The 25,278-nt window shown below is 39.3% G+C and overlaps 1 protein-coding gene across 5 annotated transcripts in view; it reads left to right on the forward strand.

The window, feature by feature from the left end:
- Positions 1–21,987, forward strand: part of CLCN3 (chloride voltage-gated channel 3) — a 124,102-nt gene extending 102,115 nt beyond the window's left edge. For 3 of the 5 annotated variants that reach the window (XM_074951151.1, XM_074951152.1, XM_074951153.1), the window contains 5 exons: positions 5,146–5,332; positions 9,106–9,504; positions 13,374–13,590; positions 17,068–17,143; positions 18,870–21,987. In XM_074951151.1, coding sequence (XP_074807252.1) covers positions 5,146–5,332; positions 9,106–9,504; positions 13,374–13,590; positions 17,068–17,143; positions 18,870–19,028 — 1,038 coding nt within the window. In that variant the 3' untranslated portion in view covers positions 19,029–21,987. The remainder of the gene's footprint in view (positions 1–5,145; positions 5,333–9,105; positions 9,505–13,373; positions 13,591–17,067; positions 17,144–18,869) is intronic. The other 2 variants (XM_074951154.1, XM_074951155.1) reach the window with 1 other exon arrangement.
- The last annotated feature ends 3,291 nt before the right edge of the window (positions 21,988–25,278 follow it).

Genomic DNA, 25,278 nt, shown 5'->3' on the forward strand with positions numbered 1-25,278 from the left:
ATGTTGACATGTATATCGAGTTTTATGCAGTGCAAAAACCAGAGGTTGATCTTTGTGTGCGCCAAATCAGGCCCATACAAACTAAGGTGGTGTTCCCAAAGTACTGAGCTCTGCCTATTTCAGGAAAATGAAACTAATCATGTCCACCAACTACACTATGTGATGCTAAAGGTCTGCCTTTATGCACTCCTGCACCTCAGGTGACCAGACAGCAAGTGTGAAAAATCAGGACGGGGTGGGGCGTAATAGGCTTCTACATAAGAAAAAGCCTTAAATATCAGGACTGTCCCTATAAAATCGGGACTTCTGGTCACCCTACCTGCATCTGCTCCCCCCGTTCCCTGCCTCGTCCTTCTAAATGAATCAAAAATCTTAGATTAATTTACCAAATATGTGTAACAACTAGAAGCTAAAAAATTAAATCAGTAGGGAGCAGTCAGTGATTTTTCAAGCTGTTAGCTTTTCCGGCGTTTTCTATACTGAAATACAAATAGGAAGTGTGCTGTGTGTGTAAAATGTTCCATCTACAATCACCAAAAAACATCTTTTTCAGCTTTTTTTCTAAATCAGTTTCCCATCTTCAGTGGCAAGACCCCAGGATTTCGGCAGCACACTGGTGCAGCAGACTGGAAATTGAGGCAGCTTCAAAGGATTTTCTTTATTATATTTGATTCTCAATTTTTTCAATATGCTGCCAGTTTTTAATAACAATCCATAGCTATGTCTTGGAAAGAATTGTGTGAAGGGGGAAGCTAGAGGTTTTAACGGCTAGGCTGGGGACTCATGAGGGTGATGGGAGACAGTTTGTATTGTGGGACAAGCACTTTAACTGGATGCTGCTGCAAAAATGATAAGAAGTGAATAGATAACAGCAGATAAATCATTGCAGTAGGTTTCAAAGTTGATAATACTTTGAGATGAATGGAACAATAAACACCTCTCTAAAAGCTTTGGTTTCTGGCCATTTGCAGACTCAGACAGAGCTTGATGAATTGATTTGCCTTTGGTTTACATTTTCAAAAGTTATATTTGCAACTATAAATGTTGGAAATGTAAATAATAATGAAAAATAATAATGAAAAAATAAATAAATTTCTAAGGCACAGTTCTGTAGCAGGAATTAGATTTCACAGCGAAGTTAATGGCTGTTCAATCGTATGATACACAGAGCTCTCAGGATGCCAGGGTAAAAAATCAAGTGATACGTTTTGTTATATATGAGTCATGTTACTTATTTCTTTTAAACCTTGTATTGGACCAAAAATCACCTATCTGTTTTTGGAGTATGTCAGAATTGGGGGAAAAAACACATTGAATGCATTTTAAACTGACTTTGTCACCAGTGAACTCTAAAACTATGAACAAGTTAAAATTTTCCGAGATTCAGAAGCACACTACATAGTGCTTGTGTTGGGGTCTAACTGACCCTAGGTTTATACAATGAAAATAGATAGAAACAGGGCAACAATAACAAAGTAAAAGGCACAGATGCAGCAAAGTGGCGGTAAATGGCCTACTACTTTGGACAAATGGAGGAAATAGGTGATATATGTTCTGAACGTACAAAGTGTTTAGACTTCACACATTTTTTTATGTGTTTTTCTCGTTCTGAGGAAAGATATTACATAGTTCTACTTTCTTAGGCTCCGGATCAATATCCGGCACACTAGACGCTGCTTCCCTACAGGCCTGAGGCAAGACTGCAGTGTTTCTTTCCTGCATCAGTGGTTTCACCATTTCTGTACCTAGATCACTGAGAAACATCCATCTCTTACTCAAAGATTTATTATGACATGGGGGATTCAACAAGCTCCAGATACCTGCATTCAGACATGCAATGTGCTCGTGCAATGCAACTTTCCAGGGAAGGGCAGTAGTGCTTTATGGGCAGTGTGGGAAGAGAGGCTCAGGCAGAGGCTGCTGCAAAAGGGGGTGTGGGTCAGCATGGCAATGCTGACTCATCCCCAGGGACCAGAAGGGATGGGGAGTTGAAAAGGGTCAAGCCTAGCAGGAGAAGCCTCTTTTCCTCAGACCAGGCGAAATAGGACCCACCCTCCCTCCCCTTGAGGTGGCAAATTGCCAGGTTTAGTCAGGACCTATTGTCGGCATCACACTAGTCTTTCCTTTCTATAGGGACTGAGAACGAATTTTTCCCTGCCCACCAGATTGGCCAAGGTAGAGTGGTTCCCTCCCCCCCCCCCGCCTTCTTCTCAGAGGGGGCTTTGCTATGATGAATAGGGAAGGAAGTTAAGCTATGATGTCACAACTCATGATATAAGTGTGGGGTGGATGTCCAGTGCAGGTACTCCATAGGGAAGGGATACAGTGACTAGATAAATGGCTTGGTGAAGGACTTAAAAAGGAGGTGTTTGTTAAAGGAGTGGAATGGGGGTTGGGGAGGCTTGGGGCTCCTCGACTGGCATAGTAGCGAGCCAACCCCCCTTCCTTATAGTCCACCTTAACTCTTGCTAGAGAGGGGTGATGGTAAGATCCCAGCCCCCAGGTACATTTTGAATGAACATGGAGTTACCTGTGATGTACACTTCTATCTGTTGGCTAGTCCCACACATCTAATAATAAAGCTGTGGCCTGATTAAAACCATATGAAATATCTTCTCTCCTTTAGCCAGGCAATATCAGGTTGTTTGCATCATAACATGAGAATACTTAAAGAAAGAAGCAGTGGTGGTTTGCCTATCATGTTTTTTATTTAATTTTTTTGTACGTGTTTGGCGTCCAAGAGACCCTACCTTGGAAGAGAAGTACCTTTCATTTTCTTCATTGAGTAACATTGAGGGGTCTAACTGTGACCCCATAACCTTTTTAGTGACTCTTCTGCTACACAAAAACCACAACCAGTGGCATGATAAAACCACTGGGGAAAGATTGACCTCATCCTAGTTTGAACATAAGAACAGCCATACTGGGTCAGAACGAAGGTCCATCTACCTCAGTATCCTGTCTTCTGACAATGGCCAATGCCAGGTGTCCCAGAGGGAATGAACAGAACATCAAGTGATCCATTCCTTGTCACCCATTTCCAGCTTCTGGCAAACAGAGGCTAGGAACACCATCCCTGTCCATCCTGGCTAATAGCCATTGATTGACCTACCCTCCATGAATTTATCTAGTTCTTTTTTGAACCTTGTTATAGTTTTGGCCTTCACAACGTCCTCTGGCAAGGAGTTCCACAGGTTGACTGTGCGTTGTGTGAAAAAATACTTCCTTTTGTTTGTTTTAAATCTGCTGCCTATTAATTTCATTTGGTGACCCCTAGTTCTTGTGCTATGAGAAGGAGTAAATAACACTTCTTATTTACTTTCTCCACACCAGACATGATTTTATAGACTTCTATCATATCCCCCCTTAGTTGTCTCTTTTCCAAGCTGAAAAGTCCCATTTTATTAATCTCTCCTCATATGGCAGCTGTTCCCTACTCCGAATCATTTTTGTTGCCCTTTTCTGAACCTTTTCCAATTCCAATACATCTTTTCTGAGATGGGGTGACCACATATACACGCAGTATTCAAGATGTGGGCGTACCATGGATTTATATAGAAGCAATATGATATTTTCTGTCTTATTATCTATCCCTTTCTTAATGATTCCCAATATTCTGTTTGCTTTTTTGACTGCCGTTGCACATTGAGTGGATGTTTTCAAAGAACTATCCACAATGACTCCAAGATCTTTTTTGAGTGGTAACAGCTAAATTAGACCCCATCATTTTATATGTATAGTTGGGATTATGTTTTCCAATGTGTATTACTTTTCATTTATCAACATTTAATTTAATCTGCCATTTTGTTGCCCAGTCACCCAGTTTTGAGAGATCCTTTTGTCGCTCTTTGCAGTCTGCCTGAGACTTAACTATCTTGAGTATCAACTCAACTCAACTATCTTTGAGACTACTTAATGTACAAAGAGGCACATTTGTACATAATGTACAGGTTTGGCACGAAAATTTGTAATTTGTAATTGTGTGCTTTGGAGTCAGATAGACCCCAGCGCATTAGGAGGATTCAATTAAATGAATATATTATATTTTAGCCAAGAAGGGAGGGATATATGTATAGTAAGATTTGTAGTTTAGCCAGTATGTGTGACATTTCCAGCATTGCTGACTGCCTTAAAGAGCAGTGGCAGTGCATTTCCAGAGTTTAATGAGACATTTAGACACAAGTATGTTTTTTCAGAGAGAACATTTGCTCCTCCGAGAGGAGAAAAGATGAACAGCAGCAATTACGCTGCTGAATCGTGACAGTTCTTAATGCTGCTGGCATAAGTAAGGTTTTTCTATGCTTCTTTTATCAATCACACAGTGCCAGACAAAGCTGCATTTCTGGGTCCTGGTGACAAATAGGAAAATTGGAGCTTAAATGAAGAAAGTAACAAAAATCACAATAGGTTGTGACTGTAACTGTCATTTGTGGACATGGTGGTCCAGCCATGTATATGGCTTACCTGACCTGTTACTAAAAAGGATGGCCTTCTTTGATTTTTTTGGTATTTAGTAAGAATTTGCCAAGGATTTTAAGGGGCTTTTGATCCCTGTATTAAAAAAAAAAACTATTTAAAAAAAGATACATGTTAAGCATCCACTGAATTGGGAAGGGAATTGGGGAGCTGGATGTTTCATGCATGAAGCCTGTTTGAGTTGTGGATATTGGCTCTTGGGAACTTGAGCTAATACAATGTATGAAAGTAATGGAGATCTCTCAATATTGGTTAAACAGCTGTGATTTGGGCACATGTAGGGGATGGACTGTGATGTTTGCCTGGAGAACCAAGTTCATGGTTCTACCTTAATGACAGATTGAGCCTTAAATTAAAAATACATAAAATGTAAAGGAAAGATAAACATACCCAAATACTCATATAATTGAGGGGTCAATATCTTTTTGTGTTAAATTCTACTAGCTTTACAATGGGAGTTCATGTATCAACTACCTTGTAGGTGGCAACTGGAGTGTTTCTGTCCGTTTCATTTTCAAACTTCTGGTCAACTTTACTTTTCTGAACATATATAAGTTCTTTTTCCATGTGCTCGCCTTGTGTGAAGTAGCTCTCCAATAATAAGACTTTAACAGGTCCCATGTATTTTAATTCTTTACCATGCTAGCAGTTCTTTTGTTTCTGTTGTAGGTTCCATCAGGTTTGTTCATACCTAGTATGGCAATTGGAGCAATAGCAGGAAGGATTGTGGGAATTGCAGTGGAGCAGTTGGCTTATTATCACCATGACTGGTTTATCTTCAAGGAGTGGTGTGAAGTTGGAGCTGACTGTATCACGCCAGGGCTATATGCCATGGTTGGTGCTGCTGCATGCTTAGGTAACTAAATTGTAACACAACAAATAAGAGCCTGATTTCTTTTCTGTTATTGAACTAGATAAGTTTAGGGGTGAAGGAAAAAAGTTGTACTTATTAAAGCCCAAGTACAATATTAGAGAAGCTTCTTACAGAGAACTGTTTTATATTAATAGGAAACTATGCATATATTTAAAGGAAATCATTATGAGCTGAATACTAAAAAAAGAACATAAGAACAGCCATATTGGGTCAGACCAATGGTTCATCTAGCCCAGCATTGTGTCTTCCAACGGTGGCCAACGCCAAATGCTTCAAAGGAAATGAACAGAATAGGGCAATCATCAATCGATCCATCCTATGTCCTGCCCCAGCATCTGGTAGTCAGAAGCTTAGGGACACCCAGAGCATGGGTTGCATCCCTGACCATCTTGGCTAATAGCCATGGGTAGACCTATCCTCCATGAACTTCTCTAGTTCTTCTTTTGAGTGCTTGCTCATGTCTCTTCCATGTTAGGGGGGTGTGCTTGCCACATGCATCAGTGCTGGAAGTTTTTCCCTTAGTGATATCCGTAGGGGGACCAGCTCTGGCACTCTCTGGAGTGGCACACATATAGGCTGGTATAAGGGGTGCTGCCAGCTTCTCCCCTCCCTCAGTTTCTTCTTACCGCCAGTGATGGTGCTGGAACACCACCTTGCTTCGGCAAGCATTCTCTACCCAGTGTTTTGGGGTTTTTTCTTATCGCTCATTGTGTAAGTAATTCTTAGATTTCATTGTTCTCTTAATAGTTAGCTTAATAGTACTGTAGAAAAGTTAGATAGTCCCCTCAGGGATTTAGCCCAGGGGTGGGGCATGCCCCGGTCCCTGGGCTTCAAGCTTTGTGATCACTGCAAAAAGCCTATACCGGTCAGCGACCCTCATCAAAGCTGTTGAAGTGTTTTAGGGAAACCTGCGTTAGCAATAAGTGTCACATCTGCAAAAGCTTTAAGCCACGAACTAAAAAGGAGCGGGACGTAAGACTAAGAGCACTCCTCATGGAGTCGGCCCTCACGCTGCCCTCCGAGCCACTGAGATCAGACTCCGCACCCAGCACCGTGGCATTGGTGCAAAGTGCACCGCCAGCACTGGCCCCCGATGCCGGTCCCTGTCCCCAGTATCTGCTAAAAAGCAGAGAAAGCACACCAGGAGAGGGTGCTCCCAAACCATCAGGTTTCTTAAGGGCCTGGAAAGGGAAAGTCAGGAGAGGAGCATAGGCCCACGCAGGGCAGCACGTCTCCAGAGATCAGCTAGGCACCTGCATTGCTGGCTAGGCTATCCAGCAATCTTAGGGACCCGCCAACCACCCAGGTAGTGACAGAGGTGCCCGGCATCTGGAGGCTCTACAGGGACAAGGAGGATCTCTTTGACCCAGTCTTCTCTGCAGTCCATTCTGGACTACCTGCTTCACTTAAAACATCAAGGCCTTGCCTTCTCCTCAATCAAGATGCACCTGGCAGCCATTTTGGCCTTCCATCCCTGCGTCCAGGGCAGGTCGGTATTCTCACATGAAATGACTGTCAGGTTTCTTAGGGGCCTTGAAAGACTTTTTCCACCGGTCCAGGACCCAGTGCCCCAATGGTACCTCAACTTAGTCCTCTCAAGGCTCACTGGACCTCCCTTTGAGCCTCTAGCCTCTTGTTCTCTTTTGCATCTGCTGTGGAAGGTTGCTTTCCTTGTGGCTATCACTTCAGCAAGGCAAGTCTCAGAGATTAAAGCCCTTACCTGAACCTGAATCATGACCCTGTTGATTGTGCATTGTGTGAAAAAGCATTTGCAGCTGCGTGTTAATTTCATTGGGTGACCCCTGGTTCTTGTGTTGTTTGAAGGGGTAAATAACACTCCGTATTCACTTTCTGTGCACCATTCATGATTTTACAGACCTCTGTCATATCTTCCCTTCGTCGTCTCTTTTCTCAACTGAACAGTCCCAGTTCTATTAATCTCTATTCATATGGAAGCTGTTTCATACCCCTGTTTTTGTTGCCATTGTCTTTACCTTTTTCAATTCTAATATATCTTTTTTGAAATGGAGTGACCATAATTGCAAGCAGTATTCAAGGTGTGGGCATACCGTGGATTTATATAGTGGCACTATAATATTTTCTATCTTATTATCAATCCCTAACATTCTGTTCACTTTTTTTGACTGCCTTTGCACACTGAGTGGATGTTTTCAGAGAACTATCCACAGTGACTCCAAGATCTCTTTCTTGAGTGGCAACAGCTTTCACTTCGTCATTTTGTATGTATAATTGGAATTATGCTTTCCCACAGGCATTACTTGGCATTTATCAACATGGAATTTCATCTGGAATTTTGTTACTCAGTTTTGTGAGATCCCTTTGTAACTCTTTGCAGTCTGATTTGGACTTAAATGCAAAGTTTAAATCGCTTTCAATATATAAATTATATGCTATGAAATATAAGACTTTAATTACTGCAGTCCACTTTTTTGGGGGGGCATTGAGATGTTACTGAGCCCGTAGTCAGAATGGAAAGCTTCTTTGAAACATATGATATGTAATTTTCCCCATAGTTAAGGGTTTGTAAATTAAGAGGTGTTGGAATTATTTGATTTGTACCTGCTGCTGTTTCCATATTCATTGCTAAAATGTTTTCTTGAGAGTACATAATGATGTAGGCAAAGAGTTTCAAGAGGGTCAAGTGATTTGAAGGGTCCAACTTGAGATGCTGTTAAGGAGCTCATTTTCAGAAAATGCTGATCAACCACCTTCTGAAAATAAGGCCCTTTGATGATACCTCGAATTGGGCACCCAAAATAAGTACACACTTTGAACAAATTGGCTTTAATTAAACTTTTGAAAAGCCATTTGTACAGTTTCTTTAAAAACAAAAAAACAAACAAAAAAATACCAGTAAATAATGGGATGAGCAGGGTGGGACAAAACTGACAGGCTGACAACAACCTCCTCATAATCTTATTTTAAAAAATCCAAAATTTAATTTGACCCTCTTTACTTGTATCTGTAGAAAGAATCTGATATAATTCCAGTTCTTTCTGAATATGTTCTATCAAATGAAGATATATTAGCTACCACAAGGTTGCGGAAGCAAAAATCTTATCAGTTAATTTTTAGGTGGAAGGGAATATTTCAGATGTTCTCATAAACTTATACACTGTTGATGCTGTTATCCAGCAGGACCCTCATGATTTACAAGAGAGGAAAAATTGGTATTTACTGCATCTTCTCCAGTTGTTCAGAGAGGAGGTAATTTTAGTCAGTTCAGGGCTCTCTCTAGAGTTTTCACTTGGAAAAAAAAAATTCAGTTAGTAATCCCTTTAAATGTGTAGCTCTTATATTGCTTCCCAGGGGTTGCCTTTACAAACAGTTTTAGTGTTTTTGCCAAATGTTGAACTTTGTGGGCTTCCTTAACCTTCTCCTTAATTATTTTCTTTAAAAATCTCAGTAAAGTGTCTTGGCAAAAATAAATCCATCATTATAAGGATTATTTTAAGATATTGGGTTATTAGTTAATTTATATGACAAAATCAGGCATGTGTTTTCTCTCTTAGGACAATCTATATTCAGCTTTTCAGGGGTCTCTCAAATGTCCTCTGTTACTTCTAGAGATTTAGCATGCATTGATCGCTATGCCTAGTGCTATTCACAGACTAATCATTTGTTGATGTCTTTATTGACAGGTTGGTACTTGGCAGTTGACAGGAGATCAGGAAATTCCTTAGCTGGGATATTCTCTCATACTAACATGCTGATAGGCTTATTTTTTCTTGCAGGTGGTGTGACAAGGATGACGGTCTCCCTAGTGGTCATTGTATTTGAGCTCACAGGTGGGCTGGAGTACATTGTACCTCTCATGGCTGCAGTAATGACCAGTAAGTGGGTGGGTGACGCCTTTGGTAGGGAAGGCATCTATGAAGCGCACATCCGGCTGAATGGCTATCCTTTCTTGGATGCTAAAGAAGAATTCACTCACACAACACTGGCTGCTGACGTTATGAGACCTCGAAGAAGTGATCCACCCTTGGCAGTGCTGACACAAGATAACATGACGGTGGAAGATATAGAAAACCTGATCAATGAAACCAGCTATAATGGTTTCCCTGTTATAATGTCAAAAGAGTCTCAGAGACTAGTGGGATTTGCTTTAAGGAGAGACTTAACTATTGCAATAGGTAATTATTTTACAATTCTGTATTTTACAAATCATATGTTCTCACTCAAATGCATTAATACTTTAAAACAGAATTTAGTATGTATGTCTTAATTTTGTACCTGAATGTTTCATGTGTTTTATAGTCCAGATATGTAGCATAGGCTGTTTATTCCTCTCCCATCACCTTGATCAGGATGCTTAGAACTTCTTTTTACAGTGGTGTCTTGCAATAATAGGTTCTGAAACATGGCACACTTCCATAAAAACCATGGGAGTTGCCACATTGGAACAGACCAGTAAACCATCTAGTTCAATACTCTATCTTCAGCAGTGGCCAGTGCTGGATGCTTCAGAAGAAATTATGAAACAATGGACCCAATTGTGCAATATAGTACCATGGATGGAAAAAAGATGTCATTCATTGCCAATCCCATAGTTTTTGTGGCTTTGTGCCAATACTGCCTCATCTGAGATGAAACTGTTATAACTTGTGTCTTCAGTACCCTTGTAACAGGGGCTTCGGTGGCTGGGGGACCTAGTGGTGAGATCGCCTGGCTCTCAGCCCTCTGCTGGCTGAATGGCCTCAGTCTTTAAGGCTGGGGTGGGGGGCAGGGGACCTTCTCCCACCGCCACCCCAGGTCCCAGCCCAGGGAGGGCCCTGTGTATTTCAGCCCTTGAACAGCAGGGTTGGTGTCCCTCCTGGAAGGGAGTCAGAATCCTCTCCCCTGGGCTACTTCCTACAAGTCTGTTCAGTTTGGGGTGTGGCCTCTCTAGTCTGTCTACTGGGTGGCTTGCATCTCCCAGGATTCCCTCTGGGGTCCGGATGGTACCTTGCTGTGGTCCCAGGCTCCTTCGGTGGAGCAGCCGCAAGGTAGTGAGGGCAAGCCCCACAATTATCTCTGGGGTTCACTCAGTCAGTTACTTCCCATACTGGGGATTCCTCTGCAGTCTCCCTTGGCCAGGAAACCAGTGCTCCATCCCTTCAGGCAGGGAGATAGCTAGCTCTTGCCACTTCACCAGTCAGCCCCCAACTGAGCCAGGCTTCTTTCTTTTATCCCCTCAGGCCTGGTATTGGCCGCAGGTATAGTGGGGTGGGGCTAACTGGGTCCAAAGGCTTTCTTGAACCCCTGCTGTGCCAGCTGGCAGTTTCTCTGCTTCATCACAGCCTCATTATTATCACTTTCGTACTGCAGAGTTCTCAGGGAAATATTGCCTGAGTCACCCCTCTGTGGCCACCTGAATCTGACTTCAAACTTTAATATAAAATGTTATATGTTGCTATAAACCCTTGGGCTGTTTTATGAATTTTGAGTCAAAAGTTACAAAGGTTAGACCAGTTTTGGCATTACAGCCATGTCAAACAGGTGGTTTTCTTACAATAACAAGGTGTACTGTTAGTAAATGTCTAATACTGTAATTGATTTTTCTAGTCCGTTTCATGTCAGAACACCACAGTCTGCTTGAACCCTCTTAAATACGGTGATTTGATGTGTTGTATTTTGGAATGTACATGCCATAAATTGGAACATAGCAAAATTATTCATTTCAGGAGACATAACGCTTACGCCGGAAAATGTTGTACCTATTATTATTATTATTATTTATTATTTATTATTTTATTATAGTCAACACCTAATATTCCCTATAACTGAAAGACTAGAGGAAAATAAGTTATTTTAAACAATTTTTTCAACTTGTTCACTTTAAGTGAAATTCACCTGTGCAGGGGGCAGAATACACATTCTATGTATAATATATATGATTCTTATCAAGATGCCGGTAATCTAGGACTAGGTACCTCAAAATGTAAATGAAAGTCAAAATAGTTTAATTTCAAACTATGTTGTCTTTCATTTTCGTTTGGAGTACCTAATACTAGATTACGGGCAAAGAGATTTATCTTTATAAGAATCTTTTTTTCAGGCAAGATTCATTTTACCACCTAAATTACACAGTGGAAATTAATCATCCTTAAATTTGTATATCAAAAGAACCACTCTTGGAAATGATGGGAGTAGGGAAGCTTATGTCCAAAAATGAGGGAAGACTGAAAAGGGAAGCAAGATCTGGCACAAATAAGCAAATTGCAGAGATTCATAGAAACAAATAGAGAACGTTTGATCAGTTTTAACATGTGTAACTTTATTGCCCTCGTGGCCAAGATGGAGTCTGCTCTGCAGGCAGCTCTGGCTAAGAGAAGGCACGTGCAGGAATGCAGGGAAAGTCCCTTCCACCCTAGGGGCACCTGTTCCATACCCCCCAGAGTGAGCACACATGCACCGGAAGAGTACAATGAATATAGGAAAGGGAAATATTTATTTACAGAGGGATGAAAGGAGAAAAACAGGGGGAAATGTAAAGGGTAAAACAGGGTTGCATTCAACTCAAGGCCCCACAGGCCCAGTGGTACCACAGTCTGAAAGGGCAGACACCGAGTTCAGGAGTCCTTGGCAAAGTTCCAGTTCCATGGTGAGTCTTAGGTGCTCCTGGTCGTCTTTGGCACCAGTAAACTTCCCCCAACAAACCCCTTCAGTGCCCTCTTCTGCCACTCTTTGAAAACCCACACAGAGCAACAACCTCCCTGCTTAACTAGCTAACAGCCTTCCTCCATTCCCAATTCAAAGTCACAAGCCCCAGTATTCACAGCCCCATGCAGTTCTGGGCAGCAGTGATACTGGGTTCAGCCCCGATCAGCTGCTCTGTCCCTATCAGGCTTCGGAAGGTTCTTGGCTGCTTCCCTCTGTGAGGGCCTGCTTGCTGCAGCCCTTCTGTCTGAAGCGCCAGACACGCACACCCTGTTGCTCTGCCCCCGCCTCCCACCAATAGCACTTCCTCCTTCTGGAACAATCAGCACTTCCTCCCTCTGGAAAAATATTTAAAGGGGACATGCTCTCTAAAGCCCCAAAGGGGTTACACCTGTTATACCCAACATTACATGACAAACCTTGGCAGTGTTACCTCGAGTGCAATTTCTTCAGTGCAGTGGTCAGATGTGCTTCTTCCACATCAGATCTTCTCCTCCTCCCTTTTATTTTAAATGAAAGTTATTTATTGTACTGAGGGAAATCCCACACAATGTATACAGCAGCCACTATTTAAAAAAAAAAATATTCCCATGGTATGGCACAAATATATCAGTGTAGTAAACAAGCAGTAGGAAATAACATAGTCATATTTGTGTACTTTTTTTTAATGGCAGTTACTGTATATTAAGTCCCCTTAGGCTTCCAAAAGCTATCTCAGGGAGTGACAGGCAAGGAAGATGTTCTAAACTTTCGATGCGCGCTCGCTACTCCAGATTTGAAGCTCAGTTGATGTTTTTTGTGACTTTCCATATGAATAGTTGGTTCCTTGAAATACTGAAATGAACTTTCCTCATGTGTCATATTCAATCTCCATTAGCACCCTCATAGGAATGTGCTTTGGCTTCAGCAGCGGAAGGGTGTGGTAACAATAGGACAATCAATGTGAGTGCACCCTATTGAGACAGTGCTCCCACTCTTATGAAACCCATCTGTTTCTGTGCACTACACAGATAGTGGCTGTCTACTGCCTATGACATTATTAAATAGCATGTATATTGCCCAAATGGTGGTAAAGATTTGTTCCACTGCATGCCAGCATGCATATTTGAGATATTCACTATATTATTAAAGGCAGAGTATGACTGAAAGTTGTATAGTCTGATGTCTCTTCTGCTGGTCTCTGTGAAGTGCATGTATTGGAGACAAAAGAGCTGATTGTGAAAACAAAACTTCAGAATAGTAAACAGGATGAAATCTAGTTGGAGTCTGATGCCATTCACTGAACTTGCAAGTTGCACTAAATCCTTTAAATCCAAGAATGATTTCTTTCTCCCTGATTTTTTTCCCCCTCTTTTTATTATAGAAAGTGCTAGAAAGAAGCAGGAAGGTATTGTTGGCAGTTCCAGAGTCTGTTTTGCCCAGCATACTCCATCACTTCCAGCAGAAAGTCCTCGGCCTTTGAAACTTAGAAGCATTCTTGATATGAGCCCTTTCACCGTGACAGATCACACACCAATGGAGATAGTGGTGGATATTTTCCGCAAGCTGGGTCTGAGGCAATGCCTTGTAACACACAATGGGTGAGTACAGCAGCAGACACACTGTTCATTTGGTCAGATGTAATACTGGTGACTAGTGTAACATGCTGACAACTTAAATTTAATTCCTATGTGATTCCGGACTATCACATTTAATGACCTCGTTGGAGTCTGACCTCAACAGTGAACAGCCCGTAGCTGAGCCAGAAGTTGAACTTTTCTGGTCAATTTCAGTTGCTGGTGGGAGACTGGAAATGCCAGTTAAAAAGCTGCACCTCACTACAGCTGTTCCAACAGGAACAACTTTGAAACAAAAAATTCTATCAGAATGAAATAGTTTGACAAATAACCATTTAAAAACTAAAATTGCATGTAATACAAGGGGAAACCTCATTCCATCTCTCTTCCCTCCCCTTCTGTTCTCTGTACCCCTGTTCTGATATTGTCCACATGCGGCCAGTCAAAATTGGGCTGTGGTGAGCAAAATCGTAGTTTAAAAAAAAAATCGAACTGTTTTATTTTACCTTTATACAGCCTTATTTTTTCCATTTTGAAGTAACAGGTATAAAATGCATGATGATGGGATGTTTTCTTTTATTCCCACTGGTTTCCTCATGAGGCAGGGGGTGGGAATACCTAATTTACTACACTGAAAGCTTGTAATGAGCTACAGCATCTTCCTCTTTCTACTGTGAACCAATAAGTAAAAAGTAATTCTCCATTTCCATCCATGTAAAAATATCTATATTCTGTTCCATAAACAGTATAAATCCAAATCCAGTATGCTTTGTTTTAAAGAAAATACAAAATGGTTATAGGATATTTTTTCAGATTTTAAGGTGAAAAAGGAAGCATTATGATAATCTAGTCTGACTTCCTGCATAACACAGGCCTTGGAATATTTCCCAGGACCAGGGCTTCCATGGGATAAGAACTGATCCCTCTGGCGCTGCAAATAAAGGCAACACCCATAAGCCACCGAGGGTCTGAGCTCTGTCACCTTCCTTACAGGTTTTTCTCCTCCCCATGCCCCAAACCTATGTCTACGCTGCAATTAGACAGGCCAGCTGACTCAGGATAAGGGGCTGTTTAATTGCAGTGTAGCCATTCAGGCTCGGGCTGCAACACAAGCTCTGGGACCCTCCCATCTCGCAGTGTCCTGCACTCCATCCAGAGCCCCAGTGTCTACATTGCAATTAGATAGCCACTTAACCCAAGCCCCAGTCATCTGGCATGGGCCAGCCATGGATTTTTAATTACAGTGTTGACATACCAGGCATTAATAGACACATTTTTTAAATAGTCTCTCAGTCAGTGCCCCCAGTTCTGCACACGCAGTTAATTCAGTTGCAGTGCAAGAGGCAGAATTTGTCTAGAACAAATTCAGTCTTCTGTGAGGCACAGTAGGAGGCCCAGATTTTCAGTTTTGTATTTTTGTGTTCACACTGTGCTCAATGCTTCAGCTGTCGATATGTCATCTGCAAATGCATGGAAAAAAAGGCTCTCAAACTCTTAAGAGAACATGTTTCAGCAGTGGAGATTAAAAGCCTGTGGTTTAAAATATCCTCAGAGTTTTGGTTCTGGCATATTAGGAGCCAGGTAGCTATTGCTTAGTTCTAAAAGTTCAAGCCAGAACCACTTTTGTTTTTCTGATTTTTCAAAACATACTTTAAAAATATAATTTTAAGAATGAGAGTGTATATATGAGTGGAACTATGAGGGCTTGTCATCCTATAATGATCTGCCAGCTAAATAAATAATTAATAAACTCTGCCTTTTGCACTGTTTAAAGGCTTTTTATAATTGCCTACTTTCTAAAATAAACTTGCTCCTCTCTCTGAGGGACTGCTCATTTACTGAACACTTTGCTTTCACGTACCTTCTGTGTGAAATATATGAAATATAATTAAATGTAGCGATCTCATGCTTTCCCTTTAGTATACATTTACAAGATGCCTAAGGAGTGGAGAGTATTCCTTACTAATTTCATGTTTAGCATGAATGACTATGGGAGGATAAACTAGAAAACTAAAATATTTGGATGGCGGGTTTGTTTATTTGTTTTGTGGTTGGCAAATGGACTGCTGCTATGAATTAAAGTATAACACATTTATTTTTAAATTGCGTTATTCAGATGATACCATCTTGGAAGCGTGATTAAAATGCATTTGCTTCAAATTTGTTCTTTAACACATGCATGTACTGAAAGAATAGTGGGAACTTTCTGAAACTTAAATAGCTTCTTAAAAGCCTTTCTAGTTCAGGGCAAGGGACTCATACACTATCAATTTTAAGTCCGTGTATGTGTCTAATTACATTCCTGGAACCCAATTTGGGGAAAGAAATCTGCAATACTAAAAGTTCTCTGAGGAATCTTTATGTTGCGCTGTTCAGTACTGTAAGTAGCTTCTACTGCAGCTTAGAGCTCAAATACAGGAACCTAATAATTGTTTTGGTATAGTTGTTAAATATAAAGAAAGGTTAACCACGCAAAATTCAAGTCAAACTCTATTATGAATTTTAAACAGTTGCTTTCAGCATAAATTAGTGGAAAATATGGAATGCTTCATTAATCAGCTGCGTTATAACAATAACCATTTTTGTTCTCCTGCTTCAGCTTGTAAACTTTGTGAACTCAGTATTCCCTACTGGTCAAATTTTAAACCTGGTTTGTGATGCTTCGGGTAATGGGAGTAGCAAACTGCCAGGTAGAAAGAAAGGGCTAATGTACTCTAAATTATGGCAAAACTGGTAACAGAATCTGTAAATCAAATAGGGTCTCAAAAGGCAACCTCCCATTTTATTAAAACTAGTTTGTGCAACAATAACATGTTACAGTTTGGACTAGGAAGTTTGCATTAATTGATAGTTGTGATAGTAAATTAAGGCCTATTGGGAAGTACATAGAGAGTAGGTTTAACTCGTTGATTTACACTAATGTATTGATTCAGTGGAGCCACTCCTGATTAAAAATTGATGTGAGTGGAGAATTAGGCACACTATGGCCTGGGCTGCAGCTCAGAATGATTTTGCTGTATTGGGTAGCTTAAACACACTCTCTTTCTTTGACTTTCTAAAATCCATAGTTTGATTTTAGTCTTGGTCATCTACTGTGGCGGGCTAAAATTTTAGCTCCTAATGTTTATACAAGCTTAGAAGTAACTGCTGAAAGAAGGAAGTTAAATTAAATTTCAGTTCCAATATTTTTTATAATTTTTAGATATATGGATATTCAGGCAGGTGAATGTGATAATGGTAAACTTACATCCATCCATTTTCAATATTTGAATATATTACTCTAAGGTGAAAGATGCATTTTTGAGCCATGTAGAAAATGAGCTAACAATTTCTGTGAAAGGATACTGATTCTCAAATCACTCTTCATTTAACTACTTCATTATTTGCATTCGTACAGTCCATGTTTTTTCATTTTACTCGAGTCTAAACCTTTCTCATTATGATTGGAAGTTTTTTTTCATTTGATTCACACAGTTATTAGCATAACATGATCTGTTTCAGGATTGTCTTGGGGATCATCACAAAGAAGAACATATTAGAGCATCTCGAGCAACTAAAGCAGCACGTCGAACCCTTGGTGATTAGATATATCAGATCTCCTAATTAGACATGTTAGAAGTCAGGAAGCATGAAACTTGTGAACTGTTCAGTGTTCTCTTACAATGACATCAGCTGAACAACAAAAATCTTCCTGTGCAACAAATACAATAATTTGTATTAAGGAGATTTTAATGTAGAACATTTGTAAAAACTAAGCTGTTAATACAGACATACTGCTACACCAGCTAAAAATTTGCTGTTAATCACAACATTAAAAGAAAGTTATAGAGATCAAATATCAGAAACTTTATTTGATGTTCTTGAAAGGATGGCAAGTGATTATATTATGCCAGATGGGAAAAGGCTGAGCTCGGAAACTCTTTCCTTTTCCTTTTTGTTAATGCATATTAAGATGCTTTTGTATTAAAACTAAAATATTCCTTGGTCAGATCTTGGCAGTTTTAAGTAGTTGATCAAGCCAAAAAAAACTCAGTTTAGTTTTCTGACAACCAAACCAGAAAATAATTTGTACTTAGTGCAGCATTAGACCTTCCTCTGCTGTGCCCCATGTGTCTGCATGCTTCTAAAGAGCAGTCAGTTATTTTTGTTATGCAATGTATGTCTTGCTGCTGTTATCTATAGCAATCAGTGTCTCTTCATAAGATGTCTAGTTATGTCCTAAGCCGCTGAATGGCTTGTTAACATTTTTACTAGTGGCTTCCTAACCTAAATACAGTATTACACTAAGATGTTGTGATCTAACGTTAGTTATAATTTAGAAATTATCTTAATTTGGATGTTAGTTGCTCTGCAGTTGTTGCATCTGTACTAAACCTGCCCTCCAAATGTAGCTGCTTATGTGCAAAACATGTTAATTGTTTTCACATTTTATTTTAATATTTCACAAGTATTTCATGCCTCCTTTAAAACAACAAAACAAAAAGTACTAACAGATTAACAAGATTAGCAGCTCATTCTTTCTGCTTTCTGCTTCTCCTGTGATATTATCCTTTAGGGAAGCCTCACTCTTTTTGAAATAACACACAGTTATATTTTTAATCGCTATTAAGAACTTTTCATAAGAGCACAACATTTAAATTTTAAAATTTGTACAGTTTTTTTTAAAATTAGTAGTTTCTTTATCGGTTTACTTTTTAAGTTTTCTAAACTTGAAAACAGAACATCTATTGATTATTTTGCTTAAATTCTGCTCTCAACTGTTTGTGCTCTTATGAAGATACCAGACTAAGCCAGTATGTTAGCCTGGAAAGATCCCTAAATTTAATTTTTGAAAAAAGTTTGATTTGGTGTCAAGGTTTTTGGCCATCAAGCAATTTGTGACTTTTGGTGGCTAGTTTGGAGCATATATTCCTTTTGAAATGGGATCAATATCACTTCCTATTCATACCTCTTTCGTTCTTTGTTCTTTGTTACTTTTTTGTTGGCATATGTTAATCAAAATTTCATTTTGTAGAAACAAACAAACAAAAATTAAATATAAATGGGCTTGGACTCTGCTTGCATTACTTGCATATCATGAAAAATGGATTACAGCTTAGTGACCATCCTATTTGGTGCTTCCACGCTGCTCTCTTTTAACAAAATGATGGTTACTTGATATTTTTATTCATAAAATGTTTTCATTTAAACAAGAAAATCAGGCTATTTGCTCTATTCCTGTCAACAAAAAGGACTTGGCTACAGATTTAGTTCATTTCTTTTCTCTTGTAGAGTAATAGCCATTTTCTGTTTATCCTTTTCAGGCGCCTCCTTGGCATTATAACAAAAAAAGATATCCTCCGTCATATGGCCCAGACGGCAAACCAAGACCCCGCATCAATAATGTTCAACTGAAACCCATAGCTGAGGAGAGAGAGGAAACTGAAGAGGAGGTTCATTTGTTGACCAGTACAATGCTTTAGCCTGAGGGATTCTTCTGTGGTTGGGAATGAGAGCTGGATTTTTGCATAACAGTGCTGCTGGCATTCAAGAGTTGGTCTGGGGGAGCTTGGAGAGGAGGAAGAGTGATGTTCCTCACTGTAACATGGGGAGAGTGAACCTCTGCTATCCTGCACTGGATGCGTTCCATGATGACAGATCTGCCATGATAGTGCAGTACGAAAGCTGGGTCAGAAGACAGAATTCTCCAGTCCCTAGCCTAGCATTGAAGAGATGCATTGTTAGTCCCTGTTTCCAGAGGGATCACTTGAATTGAGCCATCTTTTGAAGACTGCAAGGTCTTGCCCTTTTTACCATTGAAAACTGTTGTGTTAACTCATGAAATATATAGTTATTACACATCACCTTTCTACATTCCAGAAGAGCTTTTATTTCTCTCTCTCTCTCTCTCCTGAGCTGTAACAAAGCCTCTTTAAAATTGGTGTGCCCTTCTGAAGCAGTAGTTCTCATATTGAGATGTACTGTGACTTACCAAGGTTTGATCACAAGAAGGGAGTTTTTGTGTGCCATTAAACGTGTAGTTTGTACATCATGAAATGCTTGGGGCAGTATGGATCTGCTTCAGCAAAAGCAGACTGAACAGGTAATACCTTGTATGAAGCATGTGTGAATTTTGCAGCCTTAAGTGCTGTGATTTCAGAAAAATTAAAAATAGATGAAACTTGAGTTTCGAGGAAAGTTTTGCTGCAGAATATATCAATAATGTGACCTGGTCTTATGCAATTTTTGTATTATTGAAAACACTGACATATACCAATGTTGTGCAGTATAAGGAAAAAGTACTGCTACGCTGATAACTAAGAACAGGAACAATTCTGTACCATGTGATGGTAATTGCATGCGGAAACACTGGACATATTTTTACATTAAATTAGAATTAATCATCTCTAGTTTTCTTTTTCCATAAAAAGATGTTCCACTGCTGACACTGAAGAAGGAAATGTAATTCATAACTTGCACTAAATGTATATTTTTTCTTGAAATTTTACCATTCTTTATTTATATTTTTATGGATTAAAATATATGAAATACAAATCAGTTAATATCTTACATAACTAATTCTACCTTTCCATTGATTTTTATAGAGTAATTCAGAATCCTCTACACATAACGGAGGGTTGGGAAGAAGTTTACAACTTGATGAAGGGTTTAAAAAAAGTAATGATTTCTTTATAATCCAACATGCACATAATAGCATTTTCAAGCCTCACTTTCACTGCCATAACCTTGAGGTGTCCATCTGTTTATTGTTACAAAACAGAATAAAACTACAAATACTCATTTTAAGCCCTGCAGGGTTTTAGAAATAATTAATTGTTAGACCTATTGTGACTGACTTTTGTTTTAAGAATCTTGAAATGTACTGGCTGAAACTTCGGGTGAAATGTAGCCTTTTAGAAAAGAAAACAAAAACTTACTTGAAATGTTGAACGGGTTTTAAACTCCAGCAGCAACGTACACTTTAGCAGGCTGACAGATTCAGAACATCTTTTTTTGTTTGTTTTCTTTTCAGAAAACCTATCTTAATTATTCGCTGAACATGTTCATCTATCAGGTTTAAAAAAAATACCACACACAAAGAAAAGGCAACATCCCAAGAAAGTATTGTCCCAAAAAGGAAAACTATAAAGTAGGGATGGGGCGGTTAAAATCTGGTGGGTAGATTAAATTCATGTCTTGGTATGTTCATTTCACGTATAACTTGAAATTAGAGACAATGACCTGCTAATGTTAATATTCCCCTAAAACTACGAAATATAACAGGTTAAAAAAATGTCTATCAATCTTAGCTACTTTTAGCACTTCTTGTCTTGAGGGCACTGATTCAGAAAAGCACTAAATAAGTGCTTAATTTTAGCACTGAAGCCTATAGGACTAATAACATGCTTAAAAGTAATGCATATGTTTACATGCTTCTCTGAATCAGGACTGAATATAAAGCTAATGAATGTTTAAATTCTGCTGTCTCTGACCTCTGGTCCCAGTAGAAAACAGAATACTTTTCTGCAGTGCCTATTGTGCTCATTATGGTCAGCCCCTTTTAAAAAGTTGGTTTGAAACCAAGCTACTATTAAAACTGCAGTTTTGCAACTAACTAACTTTAATTTTCTAATTGAAGCAAATATGTAATGGGCCAAATTATGCAGTATTGCAGCTGTCAAACCATTTACATGAGCCTGAAGCAGCGTACTAGTTTTCTCTGGCTAGTCCTGATATCAACTGATCTGAGCGCAGAATTTGGCTTCCCTGTGGGAGGCAGTTCAGAAGGTTGCCTGAGATGCTGCCTTTCATCATCCAGCTAAAACTCGTTGATCTTTCTTATAGCTGAAGGATATAAACATAACATGCTTTTATTAAAAAAACCAAACCAAACCCCGAAGTTTTCTAATCACTCTGAAACCCCACTCCCACCCCTGCTGCTACCTTTACGATAAGATGCACCAGTGTGTGTCTTGTGTAAATTCAGACCTAGTTATACTTTCACACTGCATGAACTGAAACAATACAATTCATGCCCCTGCTGTGTCTTCTTGTTTTAACTGTAGATCCAAGTGCAACATTTATATTGTGCTGATCTCGTGCACCTCTGTTCACTGTTCTTACCTGCTATGCTTTCTTCATTGAGATTTGACATTCTTATCTAGTCATCCTCCATTAGAAATTCTGATATTGAGTAAATGTGCCTGTGCTGTTCAACAAAATGGTTTGTTTTCTAATGTAAAATTTCCATCGCCTTATGACGGTTACTAATTTGAGCAGATGGGGTGAGGGTGTCAGCATCTTTTTGTTTTTAAACTGTTCAGTTACTGGTTCATGAGAATGCATAGTTTGTTAATCTGTGATGTTGCTTAGAGCTGTATTTAATATTGATCTTAATGTTTTTATTTATAATAGTGTGGTAGAGTTGCATATCATTACAGTAAAAACTGATTACTGTGATGATTCAGTCATAAACATATTAAAAATTTATGTATGACCATTTTTTGTTTGACTTTTAATTCATGTGCTATCAAATATTATTCACGTTGCTTTTCCCCTCTGAAATTCACGGGCCCATGTAGGGAGTCTACCTGTGCACCAAAGGAAAATTAGCAGCAAGCAATTTTACCTGTAGACAAGCATCAACTAATTTTGTAAACAAAAAGGCCACAAAAATAAGATTTCAGCAGCACAGTTCATCTGAGCTTGTTGCAGCTTTGCAATTGCTTATGATTCAGCGAGCAAACAATTCAATATGAATGGATTTTCTTTGAAAATTTCCATTTTTAAAAGTAATTTTTGCTTTTAAGTGGTGGAATGTTTTGGTTCCCGATTAAGCTATCAGTTAAAATTAGATGGTTGCATTGTAAAGCAACAAAGCCACAATTCTGTATTTAAATAACTGCAGCTTCAATACTTCACTTTTAAACCACATTAGTTACAGTATTCATCATGTGGCGGAAACTGGGGCATCTGCTATTCAGCCATGCTAACCAACTATTACTTTTCTTCAAATTTTAATTTATCAGTTCAACTTTATAGATGTTTCTTATTCCTCTTGAGAGCAAAGCTTTTGTTAGTATACTTTATTGTAGAGCAAACATTTAGGGCTATTAATGAATTTTACCATAAAGAAAACAGGAAAATGTGTATTAAGGTCCACTCCTGCAAAGACTTAAGCACATGCTTAATTTTACACACTGTGTAGTCCCACTGAACAGCATGTAAAGTTAAGCATCTGAGTAAATCTCTTTCAGAATTGGAGCCTGAAATGTACCTTTCTGAAAAGTCAGTCAAAGTCTTCCTGTCTTACATCTACTGTGTGTGCACAAAATGAACAATTCTGACCCCTTGCAGAAGCCCTGAACATTTGCATACACATGAATATTTAAAATGTATATTTATATGTTGACAAGTGACCGTAAAAAATTGATGATCCATGTTCACTCTTAATGATTTCTATATAAAATTCTCTCACTTTTAGGAAGGAAGCAGTTTACATTTCCTAGTGCAGAAAACTCATCTTGCAGTCTGAAAGTTGAGATGCTTTTGCTGGCTTGCACATTATCATGGTAATAAGTAATTTTCTAATTACAGATTCTATCAATGATGTGCTCTAGGATCCTGCTCACTCCCTCATAGCTGCATTGGCTTGACACAGGTAAGAAGAGTACAAACTTATTTTAGTCACAAGTCGTTGTATGACACTGACTCTGTATGGAGAGTAGGTCCGTTGAGTAAGAAGGTGCTGTTAGTTGTTTGTTTTAACTAATTTAACAGTATAATAGTTAGTGCACCCCTAAAGTGAATGCAGAACAGCAGACAGGTTAGCTGCACAACAACGTATTTGTGGCCAAGTACATAAGTACGCTGATATCTTGTTATGTCCCTCAGTGATTTTAGTGCTATTCCACCTTGCCCAGAAGAAGGCTACACCTTGCTACTAAAGCAAGCTACACCTTCCTACTAAAGCAAAATTAAAAGCTATTGAAATTTGGTGGTCACTCTTTCCTGTGTGTATGACTTTTTCAAAGGCAAGAAATCCAGTGGGACACATGCAGTACAGTTCAAGTGAAATGTCAATTAGTTACCATGACAGGGAGGAGGAGGACTTGTGGCACCTTAAAGACTAACAAATTTATTTGAGCATAAGCTTTCGTGAGCTACAGCTCACTTCATCGGATGCATGCAGTGGAAAATACAGTGGGGAGATTTTATATACACAGAGAACATGAAACGATGGGTGTTACCATACACACTGTAACAAGAGCGATCAGGTAAGGTGAGCTGTTACTAGCAGGAGAGAAGAAAAAACAAAAACACCCTTTTGTAGTGATAATAAAAGTGGGCCATTTCCAGCAGTTGACAAGAACATGTGAGGACTGGGGGCGGGATCAACATGGGGAAATGACACATCCACTCCCAGTCTTTATTCAAGCCTAATCTAATGGTGTCCAGTTTTCAAATTAATTCCAATTCAGCAGTTTCTCATTGGAGTCTGTTTTTGAAGTTTTTTTGTTGAAGAATTGTCACTTTTAGAGAGGAGACTATGCATGTTCAGATAGCCCTAATGTAATTTATGTAAGGTAGACAGTAAGCTGGTGGCAGCTGAGCGGAGCATAATGAATGAATGCCTTAAATAATGTTTCTAAAAGAGGAAACAAAATGATGTAAAAACAAAAGATTTTTTTTTTTTCAGAAGAGTTGTCAGTCTTTGTTTAATTCAGTAAGGTAGCACTGTCCGAGCCTTCATTCACCCTGTGATGGCACAGAGTTCAGAATAGACTTGTAGAAATAGCATTTGCTTGTGAGATTTTAAACTGGGGAAAATATATAAACTGGAGGAAGATTCCAAGTATCCATTGCAATAGTCTGAAATGTGACTGATCTTTTGTCAAAGCTTATTTGAAAATGACAAGGTAGTTAAGTTAATTCTCTAACTTAACTAAGTAGAGCATTATAATAGGTTTTGGAAAACTGGGTCTATTTCTTTACTAAAGTTGTAATGTGGCTTCAGCATTGACCCCAGCAGTGTGTTTGAAATAGAGTTTACTGGTAAACTAGTGCTTTCTCTGGTGCCATGGCCAAATACTGTAGATTCAAACAAATAATTATTCTTGTACTTGTGTTTGTTTTTAAAAGGTTTCAGCTTATTCACAGTAGTGGAACGCTACCATATAAGCATCAGTTTAGAAGATTCTAATCACATTTGTGCACATGCAGAGTCAATTAAGTGAGGATCCACAGAAGTGGCTCTGATTGCTAGATTGGTACCAGTGGTGAGCTAGAGCCGGTTCGCATGAACCAGTTGTTAAATTTTGAAGCGGGTTTAGAACCGGTTGTTAAAGGGATGGCTGTCCCCCCTGAGCTCCCATCCTGCATGAGCTCTTGACTTGGGAGGTTCCCCTTTTTTACTCACCCAGTGTGTCTTCGGCGGCACGTCCTTCAGTGCCGCTGAAGATCCGGAGTGAGTGAAGGACGTGCCACCAAAGGAACTGGTTCTTCAGCTTCTGGCAGCTCATCACTGATTGGTACTTGTCTCTCTCTAGGGTTACCCAGTCCAATTACTGGGAACAGAAGACCACCTTGCATTTGTACTCTAGTCACCATACTGTACATGTGCTGTTAGCAGATCACAGGCTTTTGGAAGAAATGAGTGGGTGGAACTATGTATTTCACAGAAGAAAGGGCTAGACATTTGCCTTGGATATTTCAAAGGAAAAGAAATATTAC

The sequence above is a fragment of the Natator depressus genome, chromosome 4 (assembly GCF_965152275.1).
Source record: "Natator depressus isolate rNatDep1 chromosome 4, rNatDep2.hap1, whole genome shotgun sequence".
Taxonomy (NCBI): domain Eukaryota; kingdom Metazoa; phylum Chordata; order Testudines; family Cheloniidae; genus Natator; species Natator depressus.